The 21,103-nt window shown below is 39.1% G+C and overlaps 1 protein-coding gene across 1 annotated transcript in view; it reads left to right on the forward strand.

Annotated features, from left to right (window-relative positions):
* MYLK (myosin light chain kinase) overlaps positions 1-21,103 on the forward strand; it is a 155,734-nt gene that overhangs the window by 54,292 nt on the left and 80,339 nt on the right. Inside the window, exons 11-13 of the mRNA XM_059820604.1 lie at positions 15,666-15,803; positions 16,485-16,682; positions 17,898-18,144. Of these exons, the coding sequence (XP_059676587.1) occupies positions 15,666-15,803; positions 16,485-16,682; positions 17,898-18,144 (583 nt within the window). The remainder of the gene's footprint in view (positions 1-15,665; positions 15,804-16,484; positions 16,683-17,897; positions 18,145-21,103) is intronic.

Here is a 21,103-nt window from a genome sequence, read left to right on the forward strand (position 1 = left end):
AAACTCATTATGTCTCTGTTACCATGAGGATTACAGTAACTTTCCCCAAGACTCAGATCAATATGGATTTGCCTGCCAAAAATAGTACCAAATTTAAAATAGTGATTTCCAAATCTCTTATCTGTTCATACATTTTTTTTCCATCAGACCCTCTAGCAAATGCTTATTGGCATTAGAGTTCTCTGAGACTCTGAATGCTGCTGCTAAGGCTTTTCTAAATGCTCAGCTTTTGCAGACCGATTACAGCAGGATATCAGTGTACATGCAAAAATCGTCTCCTGACCAGACATTGATTTTTGGAATAAAGTCTGTAAAAACTGTTTCTGAACTGTAACCCATCTCTCTCCAGTTCCTTTTTGTCTCCAAGATGATTTGAAGTCTACAGGTTTCATGCAGTGCTCAGTTTGTTCATTCATTGCTAGAGAAATATTTTCCTTTTGTATGTGAAAAGTAATTTGTATTTAATCTAAGAAGGAATGGATGTTCTTGGCATATCAACAGTATCAGACCATGTAAGAATTCACCTTTTTCTTAACTTTCTACTGTGGTCCTTGGACACATCTCTGAGTCTGTCTAGGTCTACATTTCACTTCATATTGCCATTTTTGGCTTTGCTATTCTAATGCAGCAAGGGTCTCATGGAGGGGCATATCTGCTGTGATCACTGGGGAAACCTTACCTGGAGTGAATTGTCTGTCTTAACAGTAAAACTCAATTTTATTTTTCAAAGGCAAAAAGCTCCACTTTCTAATTTAAATTAAGCTCACAGACAACTCAGAAAAGTCCCATACCAGCAGCAAGGGTAGTCGGTGACAAACTGTTCAAAGGAGAAAAAAAACCAACCACAACGTAAGCCTCATACGTGAATTATAGTAAAAGACGATACTTAAACCTGCTAGTAGGTTACAGGTGTTATCTGGCCACATATCATGTTTTCTGATCATCTTTTCTGTGTTTGTCCTTTAGAAGATCTGTTGATTTGTTTTTGTCAAAGGAAATTTCCTTTTGTGGGTTCATTGTAGGAAACAACATTTTAAAGGCCCTTTGCCCCATAAAGGGATACTGCTCCAAGTCCTGTTAAACACAAGCGGGGGATTTTTTTCCAGTACTTTCAGTATGCTTTGCATTGGGCCCTGGATAACTAGCTAGGCTTATTGTGGCATAGCATTCCTTCTAAGTCATCAGTCTCAGATTCATTTATGGTTGTCTTTTGCTTCCTTATTATTAAGCAGGATAAATTCTGCCTAGCGCTGAGCAACCTCAGTCCTTCCTTGGTTTTTATGTATGAAGAATGCTGAAGGGTGTTTGTAGAAGGCTTTTGGCACTGTGTCAAAAAAGTCCCACACTTCATATGGATGGGGCATAAGAAATGCAGTGGTCTTAAAAAATTCAAACTAATCAGTCTTCTGCTTATTTAAGACAAGAAAATAACATCTTCAGATCACTGAAGTAAGTGATCTGAAGGCTGAGTAAATTGGGATAGATCCATTAGGAAGCCTGTGGAGAAACTAAGCTAATCAAGGTGAAGCTAATTTTGGCCTTGTGAAACACTAAGTCGACTAAATTGAATCCTGACAGCTGTCTTCCCTATGACAGCAGTTTCTTACAGCTGAGATACGCGTAGAGATGAACTACAGAGAATGAGCAGCACTTCTTTGAAAAACCAGCCTAACAAATGTCTTCACCATGAGAACTTTTTTTAACTGAACTCTCCAGTGAGTGGGATGCACTGAATAAAATGCTAGATTAATTAGTCTAATGCAAGAAAACCTGAGAGGTGAGAAACATGGTCTAGGTTACTCAAATAGTCTATGATAGACGTTCCTGAAATGGTACCATTTGCTGCTCTGCAAATGTTAGAATCTTCTTCCTTTAAACTTACACATCATTTTCTATACCCAGGAAAATCAGAATTTGGGAGGCTTTGGGGCTGATGTACAATTTTTTTAAACAGTTTTTAAACAATGTGTGCATGACTGAGTTGTTTCTGTTATTGTATGTACAAGCTAGGCAATTGGGTTGGTGCTCCCATTTAATATTACAATATTCATATTGTTTTGTGGTATGAAAATAATTATACAAGCCATTTTTAAAATACATTGGGCATCCCATTTGAAAAAAAACCCAAAACCTGCTCCTTAACAGGAATATGCAGAGTACGTTCAGGTCACTTGAAATATACAGTGATTATATACTGATGGTGATTGTAGATACTGAAGTTGAACATTACTATTAATCAGCTTTTTATCAGGCTGGCTGAACATCTTAATCAGTTTTTTATGAATAGAAAAGTGAGGTGAGGAGAAGTTAATTGACTTCGGATGTACCTATATAGTGAGTGTCAGTGTAAGTGCTTTGCTGTAGCTGTGACAATCAGAGTATATAGGCAGACAACTAATGGTAATAGCGGGTATAGCTGGAAGGTAAGGCCAGCTCCCAGGCATAGTAACTGCTCTTCAGGTCCGCCTCATACCTGAGATAAGCCTTCTGATATGTGGTTGTCTCTGTCAGTTAACTAATCACTGACAAGGAATTATAGGTCAGATCCACCTCTAGAAAAGATGTGTCAAAGGGATATTTAACGACATTCACACCAATACCTGGGTGTACTACTACACAAGATTATAGGCTGGAGGGAGAGCGGGAATAGGTATGGGACATATGATGCGCTCAATCTACTGTTGTGCCAAACCAAATTAATACTGTGTGTAGGAAGCTTTTGTTCTTTTGCAAACAGACTCTGCAAGTAAGAGTTACTTGCTTTTTCCAGCTTTCTTTAGGTATGGTATCAAGCTGGAGTGCTTGTTACATGAGGGCTGACTCCTAGGAGAATGTCCTTCTCTCTTGCAGTTCTGCAGTAGATGACAAACAGAATATCTGACCCACTGCAGGCTCCTTGAGAGTTCTCCAGCCTCCTCCCACCAGGCAACAGCATCACTGATTGATTTCAAGAGGGAGGGCACAAAGCGTAGGTAGTGATAGCAGCAGCACTGGCTTGCAGCCAGGGTACTTTGGTGGGCTTTAATGCTCTGCAGCCACCCATTTTGCTGATGCTTGTCTTCTGCACACTGCTTTTTTGAATAGAGGCCTAATACTGTCTCCCTTGGTGAGCAAACATTATTCAGCAAATACTGCTGCTCCTGGTCATTGGCTCTTGACCTCGTTTCTCCCTCCCTGCCAGCAGTGCACTTTCCTGACTTCACATCTGTTCCCCTTTCTCCCCCACCACTTTCTGTTCACACTTTTTTTCTTAGTGCAGCCTCCCCAGCGCAAGTGTCTATGTTGGGAAGCCTGTAGCCCTTACAATCCGATTACTGTAGTCATTCTTTGGTCATTGGACGAGCAGATTAGAGTTACCTGAAAGCCTGTCAGAGTCCCTGCTATAACCAGTTTATCAGAGCAGTGAAGGGAGATGCTTTCTGGAAAACTAGTTCGTTTTGTTCCTGTAACTCTTCCATCTGGTGTAAGTGGGACCATAAAATATAACCAGGGGGAGGAAAGGCTTTCAGGTAGGAGTCTTCTCTTCCAGTCATGAGAGATGCTGTCTTTAGGTCATGGGTTGTTTTTCTTTCTGTCTCTGAATGACCTCTCTTAGTCATTAATCTTTTAAAGAAGGTTATCACTGCAATAAGCAGCCTCTCTTTGAAGACTTTATTGAGAGGCTACAGCTTTATTTCTCTGAGATATATATTTCTGCTGAAGGTAAACAAAGTATGATGTCTTACTTGCCTAAGGTGATGAAATATTTATGACAACTTTTCAAAGTCACTATTTGAAAGTGTTTTGCTGTATTTCAAGCATAACATAACTATAAAGGACTATAGAAGACTTTCCAAAATATACAAAACTAGTCTTATTAGATGTCCAAAAGGCATTCCAGACCAGTAGCCTGGTGGAACCGTTCAGCTCTGTAAGAATTGGTTTCGGAGCACTAAGTGAAAGGGAGCGTTTTTTTGTTACTGTAGCGAAAGGTCAGAGGTAAGCTGTCGTGAGCATTAAAGACACTCTGTTCCAGTGCTTTCAAGAGTGTCCCAAAGTTCTCAGTCCAGCACTCTGTATGGGTCACTAACAGCTGTAGTCCTTGTAATACTAAGCTTCTTTTTTTTTTAAATTGCCTTCTTTCAGCACCTCAGGACCAAACATGAAACACAATGCTGGCTAGAGACCAAAAATGAAGGACAAAAGCAAAACATGTGTGGAAGCTTTTAATGATATAGGATTTGTGCCATCAATATAAACAATGTTCTCTAAAGACAGTTTCTTGATATAAATAATTTCTAGTAAAAGAGGAACCAAATTTGGATGAAATGAGGGATGAGTGCTTGCAGAATGAGCGAAAGTTAAATGGCAGGTATTGCATTAATCTTTCTTGAAAATGAAAAACAAAGATGAGGTGCTGACAGAAAAAATGTTTAATTTAAAAAGAAAAGGAAGAAGAAAAAACCCCTACCCCTACATCTGATGATCTTCTCAACTGTGAAGTGATCAAATGCTGTGAACGTTAAGCTATTATGTACGAGAATGACAGAAAACAGATGGTTATTGTAACAGTCTTGGGAATGGTCCTGCACTGGCCAAGGGGCAAACTGTCCCAAATTGGATTGCCAAATTCTATAATGCTCTAAGTTTCAGCTGAAAAGTGGAAGTCATCAAAATGCATATAAAACCTTTTAACTGAATATATGCCTTAGTAATTTTGAAAGTATGGGCATGATGTTACTCTAAAGAATGTTTCCAAGACCAGCTGATGTGGATTAGCTAATGTGAACTCAAACAGTCAGCCATCAAACTATCTCATAGGATTAGCTCAAATTATAAAACTCTCCAGAAATTACTGTTGTGCTGGTAGATTTGAGGAAGGCAAGCTGTAGGATGGAAGGAAGCCCTAACCAGAATTAATCACTGAAAATCGATCCCAAAGCATCTGAGAGTTGGATGTAGTGTGCGTTTTTCTGGAGAAAAATGGACTTGGTTTCTGACACTAAGCATCATTTCTGTCTGCATTAATTTTCTGGCCTTTTTACTGCTTTTCTCATGTAGCTATGAATTCACCCAGCTTATGTTACTTCTGTGAATTGACTTCCAACTTGGCTTCACTGAGCTACCTTTCCATGACTGCTAGATTAACTTGAATTTGTCAAAACACAGTCCTGTTGTGCAAATATTGCTAAACAAATGACAAAGAGCAAATGCATATTTTAGTCACTTATGTACCATCAGTCATGATACGTCGGATGGAGTAGCCACCAAAGAGAAGTTTAGTCTGTAGAATGGTTATGTAACAATTAAAAAACACAACGTCACAGGTAAAATGGCTTACTAAGTGCTAGAAGTGACCTATTTTAACGTCTAAACTTTTAATCTCTAGTGCCTCATACTTCGGCAGAGTGAGAGTCACAAATGGAAGAGTATCTGTAGGATTGATGTTTGCCTTTAAACTACAAATCAAAAGGTCAAATACATCTTTAAGCAAGTTGTTTCCCAATGTTAGAATTAAAATTATAGAGGCAGCAAGACAGACTCTAAGGATATATCTGTGCCTAATTTTTTAACTTTTTTTTTTAAAAGATAATTAGCACTTCTGTTAGTGTGAGTTTTGTCCCTTTCCATTAATTTCTCCGGGATTTGGGAGCAGCCATGCTGACAGTAGTTAGAAGCCTGTTGTGAGTACCTTGCATTACCAGCTGCTGTAAAACGTATAAACAACTAACTATATATATATGCTTCAGTGCAAAAATCTCATGGAAGTTTCACTTACAGAAGAAAGATTCTTGCATAAGCAGAGGAGCATGGCCAATGCTTACAGAAAAGCAGAGCACGTCAGGGCCTCACAAGCATTTTCTCGTATGTTAAAGAAAATAATAATTTAAAAATGGCTTTTAATCAAAAGACTCAGTGAACTAAAGTGATTGGCCTGAGAGCAGGGTGATGTGCATGATTCTTCCAGTATAGATATTCTTGTGAAAAGCATTATCAAAAGTATAGGGAAATGGGAGGACCATGGAGAAGAGTTGCGAGTGTGTAAGCAAGGGCTATTCAGCACCAGCAGAAAGAGAAGACTTTTACCCAGAAATACAATGTTGCTGTTTTTTCCTTTTTTTTTTCCTCCTTTATATTAGTGTAACTCCAAATGTTTCCTTGCTCTCAAGCTGAGTCATATTTGAGTGGTTCCTTAAAAGCATTTTTAGAACAGTATCCTTTTGATTACTCACTCAACAGAGTGAGCAGCAGTATTTTAATATTACCACAGGTAACTATTCCGTTGCCGGTGTGGATTTGTGAGAGGAGGGAAGGACTGAGGGGCTGTAACTCTGTATATCAGCAGCACCCTTGGGGATACCTGCGCTTTATGTGACTGCCTTTTCCCATTGTGCTTCCATTGCATTTCAGCTCATGCACAGCCCAGGTTTTTTTTCTAATGGAAGTGGTATCTCTCTACATCATGGCACACTGCAATTAAGTTAAATTCTACCTGTGCAGCCACACAAAAAATTGAGAGTGTACATATGTAGGTGAAATTCTGCCTCAGCAGTATGCACATTTTCACTGTGGAGCTAAGCTGGCTTGTTCTAGCATATATGAAATGCCTTTTGTGCAGTTCTCCATGTCAGACTGGTATCTAATGCTGGGGAATTTGTTAGCAGTGGGCCAGCTGAACTGCCTTATAAATGCATTTAGTAGGTATACACACTCTCAGGCCTTCCATGGAGTTGCTGTCTGTGGCAGTGACAAAAGAGCAATTACTTGATGTAAATAACTTGCAAACAGGGTTAGTCATTAATAAGGCAGACAGTTCTGAAGGCAAAAGCAAACACCACTTGAGCTGCAAAAACTTCCAGTGAGAATCCTACTGAGGAATTTGGTCAGCTGAGTGCAAAGTGATCTGCCGGTGAACTCAGCTGGCTACTTTGTATCTCTGTCCCCTGCGCTCTAAATGGAGATTTTGACTGTTTCTCCCAAATCATGGTTCTTACTGGTGTAGCCAGCCTTTTGATAGTGGGATTTCTGGGGTGGCATCTCTTTCAAATGCTGTAGATTACAGAACAAACTGAGTAGACAAAGCAGAGGTTAAAATGCTGATGACCTGGTGGTATACCATAGAGAGGAAAAGACTCGGAAAAAGAAGGAGCGTACATGGAGCTGTAGGATAGGGCTGGAAGACTAGCTTGCAGTAAAATAGATTGCCAGACTGGATAAAGTGGAACTTGGCCTCCTTTGTATATCCCTAACCACCCTGACTTGTATAGGCTTAGGGCACTGTCCATCTTGGGTTAACAGTTTTTCTGTGTAATGCAAGGCACAACATGCAGACTATAACTTGGCCCGGCTCTTCAGTGAAAGCATCTCCCAAGGATATTTAAATCTTGCCTTCCATTTATAAAAACAGATTATAACTGCAGAAATAAATGATGGGAGGTAGATGTGTAAAGAACACTGCTAGGTCATTAAACATCTAGTTCTCATGACCTAAGTTTGCAAAATGGCATACCAACCTGAGATCTTTAATAAAGCAAAAATGTCTCTACAAGTGTCAAGAACATAGATGTCTCATATTTTTTTATGCCAGTATAAATCAGGTTTGGAATTCTTGGAAAAGTTGCAGAAAATATTTTGACCATATCACTTCAAGCCTGAGACAGAAAAATACACACAGAATCACTACGGTTGGAAAAGACCTGTAAGATCATCAAGTCCAACCATCAACCCAACACCACCGTGCCCACTAAACCATGTCCTGCAGTGCCACGTTCACACGTTCCTTGAACACCTCCAGTGATGGTGACTCCACCACCTCCCTGGGCAGCCTGTTCCAATGCTTCACCACTCTCTCAGTAAAGAAATGTTTCTTAATATCCAGCCTAAACCTCCCCGACGCAACTTGAGGCCATTTCGTCTTGTCCTATCACTTGTCACTTGGGAGAAGAGACCAGCACCCATCTCTCTACAACCTCCTTTCAGGTAGTGGTAGAGAGCGATAAGGTCTCCCTTGAGCCTCCTCTTCTGCAGACTGGACAACCCCCGTTCCCTCAGCCACTCCTCATAAGACTTGTGCTCCAGACCCCTCACCAACTTCGTCGCCCTTCTCTGGACACTCTCCAGCACCTCAATGTCCTTCTTGTAGTGAGGGGCCCAACACTGAACACAGTATTTGAGGTGCAGCCTCACCAGCATGGAGTACAAGGGCAAATTGTACTTCCCATAAAGTATTTATGGGAAAAAAGACAGATGAGATGGGTGTCCTGATATCAGTTTTCTGCATTATAAAATCTGTTGTTTTTTGAGTTGATAGCATTATTAACGTGAGATCTGGTAACAGCTGGATTTATTTACATTGAAAATATTTGGAGAGGTGAAACTCTCTTCCAGATTTGTAATTCAGCTGGCCAGGCTGCTTTACAACTCTGGCTGTATGTATGTGTGTGAACCTGAGTCTTGCTTTGAGAGATTTTAGTGGAATCTGCTGCTTTTCCCTCTGAACCTGCTCACACAGAGAGCTTTTTGAGTTAAGCATTCTCAGCTCAGTTGACTTATTAGCCTCTGAGCCAAAATGATATTTAAACACCATAAATGGTAAATGTTGCTGAGACACTCCTTTCGTGCAGCTCAGACTAGGCATTATTTGGCAGTTAACCATGTGATTCTGGCAAACAGATTCCTTGAGTATAATTAAATCTCTTCTAAGACTAAACACTGCAAGTTGTTTGCAGTGTTCTGAACAGAAGGCAGCAAACTCTCTAGTCTTTGCATGTCCTTGACTTGTAACCAGTTGTCACCCTGAGCTTGTGCAGCTGAGTTATTGTATTGAAGGTGTGTATGTGCAGTGCTGTAGCTGACCCTGCTTGAGCTGGGGGCTGAACTAGATGATCTCCAGAGGTCTGTTCCAAACTCAATTATTGTGTGATTCTGTGCAGTACTGAGCATGCTGAAGTCTTGATATTTCAACAGGAGATGTCAGCATTCTGCAGCTCACATTAAAAAGTCATCTTCAGTGCATCTGGGTAGGCAAATGAACAAGAAAATTTACTAGAACAGATGATGTCCATAAAATGTTTACTGTTTTGGCTACAGGCCAGGTAGAAGCCAGGTCCAGTCTTTGGAAACCTTCTTAAAGTTTGCATCCTGATCTGGATTTTCTTTTTCACTCCAGTTTCAATAGCAAATCTGGCAATGGAAATTCCACAGTGCAGTTATTGATTCTTATTTTTCCTTTTCTCCGAGTGTATAGATTTATCTATATCTTTTACCTTACAAAATAAATAGTTGGTTGCATACTTGCAGTTAAACTGGTACATGTGTATTGTACAATTGATTTGTAGTAGGTTAACTGTTCAGTACAGCATGAATTTTCCACTTTTTCTTTTACATATACACCTTCAACACAATAACTTGCCCTTGCTCATCAACATAAAGATGTTTACAGTTGTGCTTAAGCACCGAGTTCTGAACCAGGACTAGGTTTTAAAAAATTCAAGTGTGTTTTGGCTTAGGCCCACCGCTAACATTAAGACTCCTCTTGCAATAATTTCTAGTCTGCACATATGTGGAGGTTAAATTTATGTGAGGACTCTTGAAATCCTGGATTGAGGAAAGTCAAATAAGAGGAAAGCATTTTCTATCACCTTAAATTTCTGTTAATACGGGTTTATAGATAAACAGATGTTTGATATGGTAGCTGTAGATGGATTAACTTACTATTGATTTCACAAACACGGGAAAACAGAGTAAGACACGAATAGAAATAGTCATGTATCAGAGGCAATGTATCTCTTTTCCCATTGCCATCCAAATATGCTGAGAATTTTTATTTTTGTAAGAAACTGGAAGAGTTTGAATTATCCTTAATCTCTGTGGATTTAATGCACTAGGTGGCTTTTATAAACATAGATATGGATGCTCATTAGAGTGTCTTTTTAATTAAAGAACGAACCCTTAGGGGTAAGGCAATGCTGTGGGAAAAGCCTATATTACTTTTGCTTTGTAGAAAACATATGTGGGTATATAAGGTACCCTTTAAATGCTTTGCTTACCATTTCTGGTCTCCCAGGCTGTGTTTCCCACTGAGCTGTGCATATTATTGCTTGCTGTTTCCCAACATTCATGCATATTAAAGCCTGAGGAAAGGCAAAAAACTTGGGAAACATAAAAGTGGGATCATTGTGGTGGACTTTTAAATCTATCACCCTATGTAATGCCTTATCAAAAGCCTGTTGAAATGACAGTGAGACCACTGCTCACCAGAGAGTGCTCCAGCTGAACTTACGTATTATGCCAGACCACAGCAAAAACTGTTAAACTTCTTGAGCTCATAATTTATAAGAGCCTTTGAGAATTCAGTGCTCTGTAAGCAGCCTTTGAGAAAATCATGGTATCTTCTGTATTATCTTGCGTGCTTTGACTTGCACAAAACCAACAGCTATGGTTAAAAATTGTGACAGCTTTTATAAGCCACTGTAAAATAAACTAGTTGCACGGTCTGAAAACAAGTTATTGAAATGTACCTGTGTTTTATCAAGCCCACCCTGTGTAGTGCTTTCTGATGTTCCTCAAGAATTGCTGTGACCTGGTCCACCTGGGGGTAACTCACGGCAGCAGCAGAAGTTGATTGGAGAAAGGAAAGAGAGGGAGAAAATTAACTGCCTGGGGTAGAATTTTTTTAGTCACTATGGCAGTACTGCTGTGTGATAACTCTTATATTCCTTCTTTTCATTCCTAGAGGTAAACCTACTCCTAATTGAAAGTAATAAGAAGTAAGAGTGCTGAGGGAGATGTTAAATGGCTATAGGCGATTAGAGCGCATTAACATCATAGGAAGAGATTAGATCTCCTCTATTTCACATCCAGTTGATTAAGCTTGAGGATGTGTAGATATATAAAAAAATCAAGCCCTTATGCTGATGTCAGACAAAATTTTCTTAGGTTCCAGATTTCCTTTCTGGTGCCAGATGTGCCATATTTTTATTGTCCATAGCTTTGGTAGCAAAAATACCCTGCAGTGTTATAAAAGAGGTTGTTTCAGCCAGAAGCATTGTGACTTGCAGTATCTGAGCTTGGAGCTGTACCTGTGCTTTCTTCTTTCTCTTCCTTCCCCCTGCTTTGGGCTTTGGGCTCTGAAGCCAGCTGTCACTGAAGAGCATATGAATTTTGAACCCCAGCAGAATTCATGTAGTGAAAGGGGCTTTGGAGGAATGAGGGAAAGCAAGCCCTAATACTGGCCTTTCACTGTGTGCAGCTTGCTTATTTGGGCCCTGTTTTTCTTATCTCCTTGCTCCCCATTTTCCTGGTGCAAGTCATGGATTTTGTTCTTGATATATGAGACTAGCTAGCACCTAGCTATGGCCAGGGAATGTGAACTTCCATGGTTGTTACACTTTCTGAAGCTATCCTTTTGTAAACAGTGTCTAGTTTTTTGGTATGGTTTTCCTTGTACTACTTTCCTGGCAAAATAATTAGCCAAATGTTTTCAAAAGGAAGTAGAATCACACAGTGTCTTTTCACCATAAATGGGAACGGGAGTTATTTGATTAATCTTGAATGAGTAGTGTCCTTTCTTTTACCAAGTACCTTCCAAAACCAAATTGATTGGTTTTTTTCCAAACAGGAGCTGTAAAGGCTATAATTGAAGAAGCCCGTAGGTATATTGAAATAAGCTGTGAAAATGTACAGCGCTGCTATCTCGTGGTAAAATTGTGAAATGTTAAAGCCTTCATCAGAGGAGCACTGAGTAACTGCATGGTGCTATGTAATAAATAAACAACTAAAAGCATTTACAAGCTTCAGAAGAATTTGAAAATAGTTAACATTCAGGCTTCGTATTTTGGCCTCTGCAAGATTGTATCAGTCCCTTCGGAGAAAATGGAATGATTTTAGACCAAGACTAAATAAAACTAAATAATATACCTAAACCAGGCTTTGTTGTCGTGTGTAAAACATCTGCTAGACACTGAAGTTGTCAGTAGGTCACTTTTAATTTTTTTCTAAGTCTAGAAGTCTACAATATCAAATTTTAAGTAAAGGAAGAAATGGTACATGAAATGAGCCCCAATGGTTTCTTAATGAACCAATAGCATTTATGGATTAGAACTTAAGTCTTTCTAATTGTTGCTGCCAAGTCAAGAAACAGTAGACAATTTTGGTGATATTCTGCTTAAGTTGTTGGTACAATAAACATATGTTACTGATCAACATATACTGCTGAACAACAGTAGCATAAGATCAGAGATCCCCATTAAAAAAAAATATTTAAAAAGCAGAGGAGAATACTTGTGTTTTGAAGAAGGCCTGTTCAAGTTGCTGTGGAGTCAGTCTTTTTAGCTGTATATTTACTGTATCCTGGATATCACACGTTTGAAAAGGAATACTGGTTGCCTTAGCCATGCTAGCTTCTAATTTTTGAGCTTTTACATACAGCAGATTTCATATCTGTTGGTAAAGAAATTACTTCACTACCCCTGTGCTCCAAAGAACATCAGTCATAGAAAGGGTGATGTTTTTACTCCTGCTTTGTAATAGGTATTGAGAAATCAAGTAATACTTCAAGGACTAAATCAAACAGTGTATGTACATTAGGATATGATAGGTTTACAAGGATAGGAATGTCTTCAGAAAGGTTATAATATATAAAGTTGCCTTTGTATCTGTGCCTGGAGTAATCATCAAGTTTTCAATATTTCAGACTTAATAATCCATCTTAATGTTTCTCTGCATGATTACATTCAGTTTCTCCTAATAAAATAACTCTTTCATCTCTCCACTAACTTCTCTTGCACTGTTGAAGCTGTACCCTTTAAGTTTTTACTACCCATATACCATAGATTTCTGTTTTTTTGATACTTACCATCATAATTTTCTGTTTAAGTACAGAACTGGTCTTCGTACAAGAGATCGGCATAAACCTATGCAGTGCTTAAATTCTGCAAAATGCTATTTTTAAGATTTGTGCGATGGTGAGGCAAGTTCTGGCCCCCTTCATTTCAATTTGGCAGCTTCACTTACAAATAGTGAACACTGATCAGTAACAAGGACAAGTTGTTCTTCATCCTTTAATCCTGCAGGTCACTCCTGCTGGGGTAGAGGCCTGCATCCCCAGTAAATCTTAATGTCACTCATATCAGTAGGTCTCCTCACCAGCGTAGGATACAGCTGCCTGAGATAACTTCAGAAACTGCAGCCTAACTTTTTCATAATCTTGTTGGGTTTGTGATTCTTACATGCAGTTACTGTGAATTATTTGCTTACTTCCTTTTAATGTTTATGCAGCTCTGTGCAAGAGGAAAGGTTTGTTCCAGTACATGAAACTTTCATTTCTGCAGCATATATTTTGGAGGAGTTAGCATTGCTGAAAAATGCCTTTTGGGAAGTCATTTTGCTCTATTACTTCTGTAGTTGCTCACCCATTTCTTTTTAATAAGCTGAGGCTGTTATACTGTATTGTCTTCCTTGATTACAGAAATTCGTTTATTTAGACTACATGGAACAGGCACATCAGTCTGATAAAGCCAAGAGCCAGTTGTGAGGGCTGTGGAGTGCTGCTAGTACTTAATGCTCTTTGTACCAGGGCTCTGCTGGAGGCAGCTCCGACTGCTCTGCAAGAATTGCTGTTAGAGCCACTACTAGTTTATTTGCTTCCTGGTCACTGTTAACTCTCTTGTGGGAGCTATTTCAGCTCTTTTTTTATCTGTCCTTCTCTGAAGGCTTGAACTTCTCTGACCATACCCCAGGTCTGTTTCTCTGTTGGTCTAGAACCACACGTCTACTTTCTACCTTTTTTTTTCCTTTCCTTGCTCTCCTTTTATTGCATGTCTGCCTTCTCGATTTGCAATGTTATGAATTGCAATAAAAGGGATAACAGAATCATTATCATTTGTGTCCTTTTCTTTCTTTTTTTTCTATGCCTTTTTCCTGTCATTACTCTCTTGTTTTCTCCTCTTCCTTCTTTCTTCTTATTTTCCTCCTTTTTCCCCTTATATGAATTTCTGCTTCCCCTCCCAGGTCTATTTCTGTTTGAGGGACAAAGGGATTTTCTGCAAGGCATTAGAGTAGTGAAGGAGTATGTACTGATATTGCTTAGTCCAGCAGTTGTTTGCAGCAGTTTCCCTGAGTAAACAGTACAAAACAGAGGAATATGGTGAACCACTGTAGATGGGTTTGACCCAACTTCATGACTATTTTCTATACAGCATTAGTCACTTACAAGAAGGTGCTATAGGAGGCCCTAAGACTGATCAATGTGGCCTGATGGTGAATCAGGCATTTCAGAGTAGTAAGTCCATAACACCGAGCTGAGTGGGTCTCAGTCAGGTCCCATATTTCCATTCTCACATGCATCAATGTCTCACTGCTCAGTGCCAAGAAAAGATGTATGACACAAGCCAGCGAGACAAGATTTTGGCTAGAAAAAACTTCACTAGAGAAGAGGAAAAACTTCCTCTCCAGGCAGCTTCCAAATTTATATTGAGCTTAAATAACCCTGGGACAAGCCTAAATTTTTGCCTCCAGGAGGTTCAGTGGGCTTGCTCAGTGAGGTGCTTCCAGCTTTTCTAATCACCATCCTTTTATGAATGGTGGGTTTTTTCCAGCCTGGCACTTTGTGTTGCTTTGATGCTGTTTTGGATGATCTTGAGACACCTTTGAAAATCTTGAAGGTAGGAATAAGCAAAATGAAGCTATTTTCATGTATGGACTTTGAAAGTAGGGTTGGCATTTTAAAGGCAAGACGTAAGAGGTCTGAACTCAAGCTAAACAAAACAAAAAGTGTATCCAAGTGACCAATAAATATTTATGACTTCTTACATTTGGTCATGATCACTACTTTGGCTTCAGAAGTGCCTTTGCTCAGGTTTTTAGAGCAGAAGTATCTTTCCTGGTCTAGTGTACCTTATAGGTCACAGTTAAATGATCTTGCTTCATAGCCTCTGAATCAGAGACAGAGGAGACCATTGTGGATACTGTAGATTACTTATCTATCACAGATAGATTTTAGTTTTAAAAGTGATTAATTTAACTCCAGCACTCATCATTTTAGTGTACAGCCACAAAAAAAAAAGAAAAAAAAGAAAGAAAAAAAAAGCCCTAATCCAACAGTTTGTTTTGTGATATATGTTGATAACCTCAGGTTTCTATCTTTCCTATCATCAATCAGTTCGCTAAGTGTAATACAGGAGAGGAATGTGGTGAACTCAAACCCATTTGATATTGACCGTCTAACAATCTTAAATGGTTTGTAGTTTCATACAGGGTGGTAAATCCTATATTCCTGTGAGTTTACATGTTTAACTCATCCATCATGAGAGTAGCAACTTGTAAGATACCTTAAGATTTTTATGTGAATTTAGCAGTGATTAAAGGCATTGAATTGTTGGTTACAAGTTGTTCCCCATGTGTACTTGGGGAAAATGAGTGTAAATTTCTGTGTGATACTTTAAAATATCTGTTAACATGATTTAGGAGGATCCCTGGAGGAAGAACAGTTCCATTCCCTTTTCTTGCCTTTCTGCTTGGACTACTGGCAAGACAAAACAGCTATGTTGAGTGGTTTCAGTGATTTTTGCCTTCTGAGAGCTGAAACAAGACCACTGACTCGAAATCAGTTTGAACCTAAGGTCAGTTAAAATTTGTCATGAAAATTCCAGTAAGAGACCCATTTTGTTCTCCTCTTGACTTCATAGAAAAGAAGAGCAGCAAGAAGGCAGAAAGTGCACAGGCTGCCAAGTTAAACAAGACGTTTGCACCCCTCTTCCTTAAAGGCCTGACTGACCTCAAAGTAATGGATGGAAGTCAAGTCATAATGACTGTGGAGATATCAGGTGCGTAGCTGTAGAACAATATTATTTAAAAATTTTAAGTCCTGCTGCAAAGTATGTGCTTTTTTTCCCACTGTCATTTTCTTTTAGCAAGTGTCTTTGCATTTGGAAATATTATTTCAAGGAACCAATATTTTAAAAGTAAAAGCTAGGTTTTGTCTAATCTGGTCTTCAGGGTAGATGAACATTCTCCAGTGTTAATGTGTTCAGACCTGTACAAATGTTTCTTCATTGGAGTAATAATAATAATAATACAGTTGTTATTGGGTCGTACTGTTGAACTAAAACTAAGTCTCAGTGGACTTGTAATAGCTTTTGTTGTGAACCAAACAAGATTGAATTCCTGTCACCTGGGGTAAGCTTAGTGCTGCAGAAAAGGGCAGCCCTGGTATGAACTTTGGTAATAGAAATCCTTGATAATCACCTTTGTGGGATATAGAACTCATTTTCCTTCTCTATTGTATACACGCTTCCCTTATTCATTTGCATTATAACTGTAATAAGACAGACTTAGAACTATTCCACATTACACAGCATTGACAGAGTTAATGAAATTCCTGTATGTTCTGAAGATGAAATTGCAGAATCAGGTGGCAGAAGAAAAACAACCTTGTTCATTTTCTTAATCAATATATGGTGTTTTTTCCTGTGTGTCTCTGATTTTTGTTGTTTCCTATTTTTCAGCTAACCCACCTCCTGAGATTATGTGGCTGCACAATGGGAAAGAAATCCAGGAGACAGAAGATTTCCACTTTGAGAAGAAAGGCAATGAGTACAGTCTGTACATACAAGAAGTATTTCCTGAAGACACAGGCAAATACACCTGTGAAGCCTGGAATGAATTAGGAGAAGCTCAAACCCAGGCTACATTGACAGTTCAAGGTATAAAGTTCTTCTCCACCTTAGGAAATGCTAAAAGAAAATAATTCTAATGTGCTGGAGGAGTGTCTATTTAAAGTACATGAGTGTTTATAAGGTCTGTTTTGAAGGATGCTAGGAGTTCTCAGTCTCTGCATCTGAATTAAAAAGGATATTGAGCAGAAGCAACTTAAAAAAAATCTTTTCACTCTGGAACATTATGTTACTATTTCAAAAATGCATTCCTGAGTCCTATTCCTAGGGACAGTGCAAAACTTCTGCTAAATGCAGCTTCAGATTAGAACTATAAGGCTTACTTAGCTATGGACTTAATGTAAACCATTTAATGATGTTTTTCTTTCTAATTAAAGCCCTGAGTATTTGGAAAAGCTGTCTAGGAGCCAGGTATCCTGGCTTTAATATTAGCATTGTAGCAGGTGAGGAACACATAATTTCTGCAATTTGAGAACTAGCTGCAAAAAATTTGGCTTTCAGTCTCCACGTATGATATAAATCCCACAGTAAACACTGAAGTACCTACAAACTTCCTGTGATTGGGCATTCACTACCTTCATGACAGGGGACTTCCTCTAATCTTACTGTATGCCACCATAGTGGCATACATACTATTTCCCATAGTCATGACTGAGAATTATTGGAAATCAATGGGAGACTTTTATTATTTTTAATGTAAAGGATCTTAACCCCAGGATTTCAGAGAGCTGTGCCTCCAGAGGTGAGTCCGTAGTCTGTTGTCACTGTCTGCTCTGAAATCAGACCTTCCTCTATTCTCTAAGCTCCCTTGAGATCTAGCCTCAGGGTCCATCTTCTATATTAAAAGCAATTTTATCCAATTGCTAATCATGATTTCTCACATGAGCTCTCAACTGCACAGCAGTCATAGTACTGTCACTTGCCCTTAAAGCTATTCCTACCCGTATTCTCTAAGGACAAATCTTCAAGATTCCTTTTAGGGCAGCTTTAAAGTCCCTTTGTTTTGCTCTTAATATATGCCTGGATTGAGCCAGTAAAGTGCCAAGTAAATGATTAATTTTATTACCAACACGACTTACTTCCAAAATTAAAGCCTGACTTCTTTTCAGATTAAAAACTTATACCCTGCATATTCAAAATAACTTTGCTTGTCTGTGATTGCTTTCCCTGAAATTAGTTAGCTTATTAGTTACATTCAAGCTTGGCATTTTCTCCTGATTTGTAAACTGTGTTTGTAAACTACAGAACCTCAGGATGGTATTCAGCCCTGGTTCATTAGCAAACCGAGATCAGTGACCGCAGCTCCTGGGCAAAATGTCCTTATATCCTGTGCCATTGCTGGAGATCCTTTCCCCAGTGTTCACTGGTTTAAAGATGGGCAAGAAATAATGCCAGGAACAGCATGTGAAATCCTGCAAAATGAAGACATCTTCACACTGATCTTGAGGAATGTGCAGTCTCGTCATGCAGGGCAATATGAAATTCAACTCAGGTATGTTTGCCATGAAAAGAGCTTGTTCCCTTGGAACAATTAGTTATATTGACCCTCAAGTTGAAATTCCCACCTGAAGAAGAAAAGAATTCACTTCTATTTGCACAAAAGAGTAGGGTACTAAAGGAGCAAAATATTTCTGAGGGATGAAAAGAACTAATAAAACTCAAAGGGGAAAGAGGAAACATAAGAAGAATCAGAAAGAAGGACAAAGCAGTATAGAGTTTCCTTTCGGGATCCTGAAAAACAAAGCTTTGTGGCAGCAGCATGGGAAGCAATTTGGGTTTCTAGCAAGGGAAACCACAATCAATGTCTTGATTTTGGAGCTCTTGTTTATCATGTTTGGCACCTCTCTGGGTATTTGCCTCCTTTCATGGGAACACTCTGACCATGAAGGGCTGTTCCACAAGATTATGATCCATACCTTTAAGAGGATAAAGTGTTTCCTGGCCATGTTTAAAATGTCTGAATTTTATATGGAAATTGTAGTCTCCTTTTTTGGATGTATCTTTGAAATGAGGCACCCTGATGCTTTGAACTTCTCATTCCTACAAAATTTGGAAGAGCTGTTTTGAATTTTTTTTTTTTTTTCTGGTAAAATAACTGTCCTTAAATGAAGAATCAGATTTTCTGGTTCTTTACCTTGTAGAAAGTGCCACAGCATTTTCCACCTCCAACGGTGAAGATTGGGTGTAATTACATATCCCTTATGTGGTTATTGAAAACTTACTGTACAACTTCAAACTGATGTTATAATTCTATGCTATTTACTGTGCTTAGATATATTGCCTTACTTGGCTAATATTGTGACTTTCTTTATTAAAATTTATTTAACCATCATGGACATTTGAATCCATTACACTGGAAGAAAATTATCTGCTCTGCTCCACACGCTAACTTTTTAGTCCAGACAGACTAGTCCAGTAAGCAGTTTAGATAGATACTTGCCAGTATTACAAAGTGTTAGCATTGCAATTCTGCACTGCTTGCACTTGCCCGGTTTATGGTGGGTTTTGTCTTTTTTCATGCTATAAACAAGTTATTTTTGTTTCATATACTTCAGCGTAGTACAAAATTTAAAAACTGAATTGTCCTTTGCCTGCTTGCAAATAAATTACTCATGTCTTCCTAACCCAAGGAGGGAGGGCATTTCTTAATAAATTTAACCCATTTAGCCTCTAAGCAGTGATTTTCACAGAATCACTATGGTTGGAAAAGACCTGTAAGATCATCAAGTCCAACCATCAACGAACAAACACCACCATGCCCATTAAACCATGTCCCACAATGCCTCGTCCACACGTTCCTTGAACACCTCCAGCGATGGTGACTCCACCGCTTCCCTGGGCAGCTTATTCCAGTGTCTCACCACTCTTTCAGTAAAGAAATTTTTCCTAATATCCAGTCTAAACCTCCCCGACGCAACCTGTGGCCATTTCCTCTTGTCCTATCTCTTGTCACTTGGGAGAAGAGACCAACACCCACCTCTCTGCAACCCCCTTTCAGGTAACTGTAGAGAGTGATAAGGTCTCCCCTCAGCCTCCTCTTCTCCAGGCTAAACAACCCCAGTTCCCTCAGACGCTCCTCATAAGCCTTGTGCTCCAGACCCCTCACCAGCTTCGTCGCCCTTCTCTGGACATGCTCCAGCACCTCAAAAAAATTTTTAATTTTTTATAGTTATAGATTATTTTCCAACCAATGTTGTCCAAATGATGGACATGTCACTGAGTAGATGCCTAGCTCTAAGGTATGTTTCCGCAGACTATCACAGCCACAAAGTAGCCTCAGTATATTTTAAGTCAGATGAGGCACTCACTTCTCACCAGAAAAGGGTGCTTTAGAAAATTATAGCTGTTGTATATCAAGTTTTCCTATAATGAGGTTTTTCTACACTTAATTTCAAGTCTTATTACTAACATTTATGTAGGTAGAGCCGTATGTGCTGTGACCTTTTTGCAAATAAGCTCTTCAGTAGATTTAGGCCCTTTGTACTCTGCAATAAATTGTGAACTGACTCATTTCAGAACAATTGGCTTTTTCACAATCAGCCCAGGTCATCTAAGGGATTCATAATGCTGATTTGTGAAGGTCATGTCCTTGCATTTAAGAAAAGTCTCTCTGGGGATCAGTGGCATCTCTAACATGCATTACCTCTGGTGGGATTAGAAATGCCAGTTCAGTTTCATTAAGGTCACTAACCTCTACATGCGAGAGCAGGCCAAACTGTGAGAATTGCTACGTCCTACTGGTACATTTCCCCAATGTGGTTTTTGTGCCCTGGACATGGGCATCTTCTCTTATGATATGCTGGTGGTTTTACTTGAACGGAAAGAGAATGAGGTATTTCAGCAAAATTTCAGGGATGGAAAAAGAACAGGAAGAACAAAGGAGAGCCAAGAGGGCTTTGTGGAAGACTCTGTTGTGGCTGACTTGAGCAAGCTGACCTTAAGGGTCAGGTGTAGCTGGTGATCACCCAGGCCAAACTCATCAATGAAGACATTTGTCAAATGGAAGCCTGATGATATCATGACTCTAGAACATAATAGAATGTACACTTAGAAAATAAATTACTTCAGAAAATTAGCAGAGGTGAACAACTTTTTTGGGGGTGGGAAGAAGTAAAGTTAAAGCTAGAAAACAACACAGCAGATTACATGCTAGTTTCAGTTATCCCCTAATCCTTTTACTGGAGAAATAGCTGGGGATCCCACAAAGATCAATGCATTCATGTTGGCTTTTTCTAATCCATAATGAGTAAAGCTATGCTGCAGTTAGAGCAAGGGGAATACAGATACATCTTTTTACCCTGCTGTTATTTGTAAAATTTTGGTTACTGTTCAGGGAGCAGAAAGCCATATGCTTTTAGGCAGTTGCTTGTATACTATGAATAAGAGAAGTAACTGCCTCAGGGATATCCAAGGAGCCAAATGTCAGCTGTATAACTTCAAGTTTGCAATAG

This window comes from Gavia stellata, chromosome 8 (genome assembly GCF_030936135.1).
Source record: "Gavia stellata isolate bGavSte3 chromosome 8, bGavSte3.hap2, whole genome shotgun sequence".
Lineage (NCBI taxonomy): Eukaryota > Metazoa > Chordata > Aves > Gaviiformes > Gaviidae > Gavia > Gavia stellata.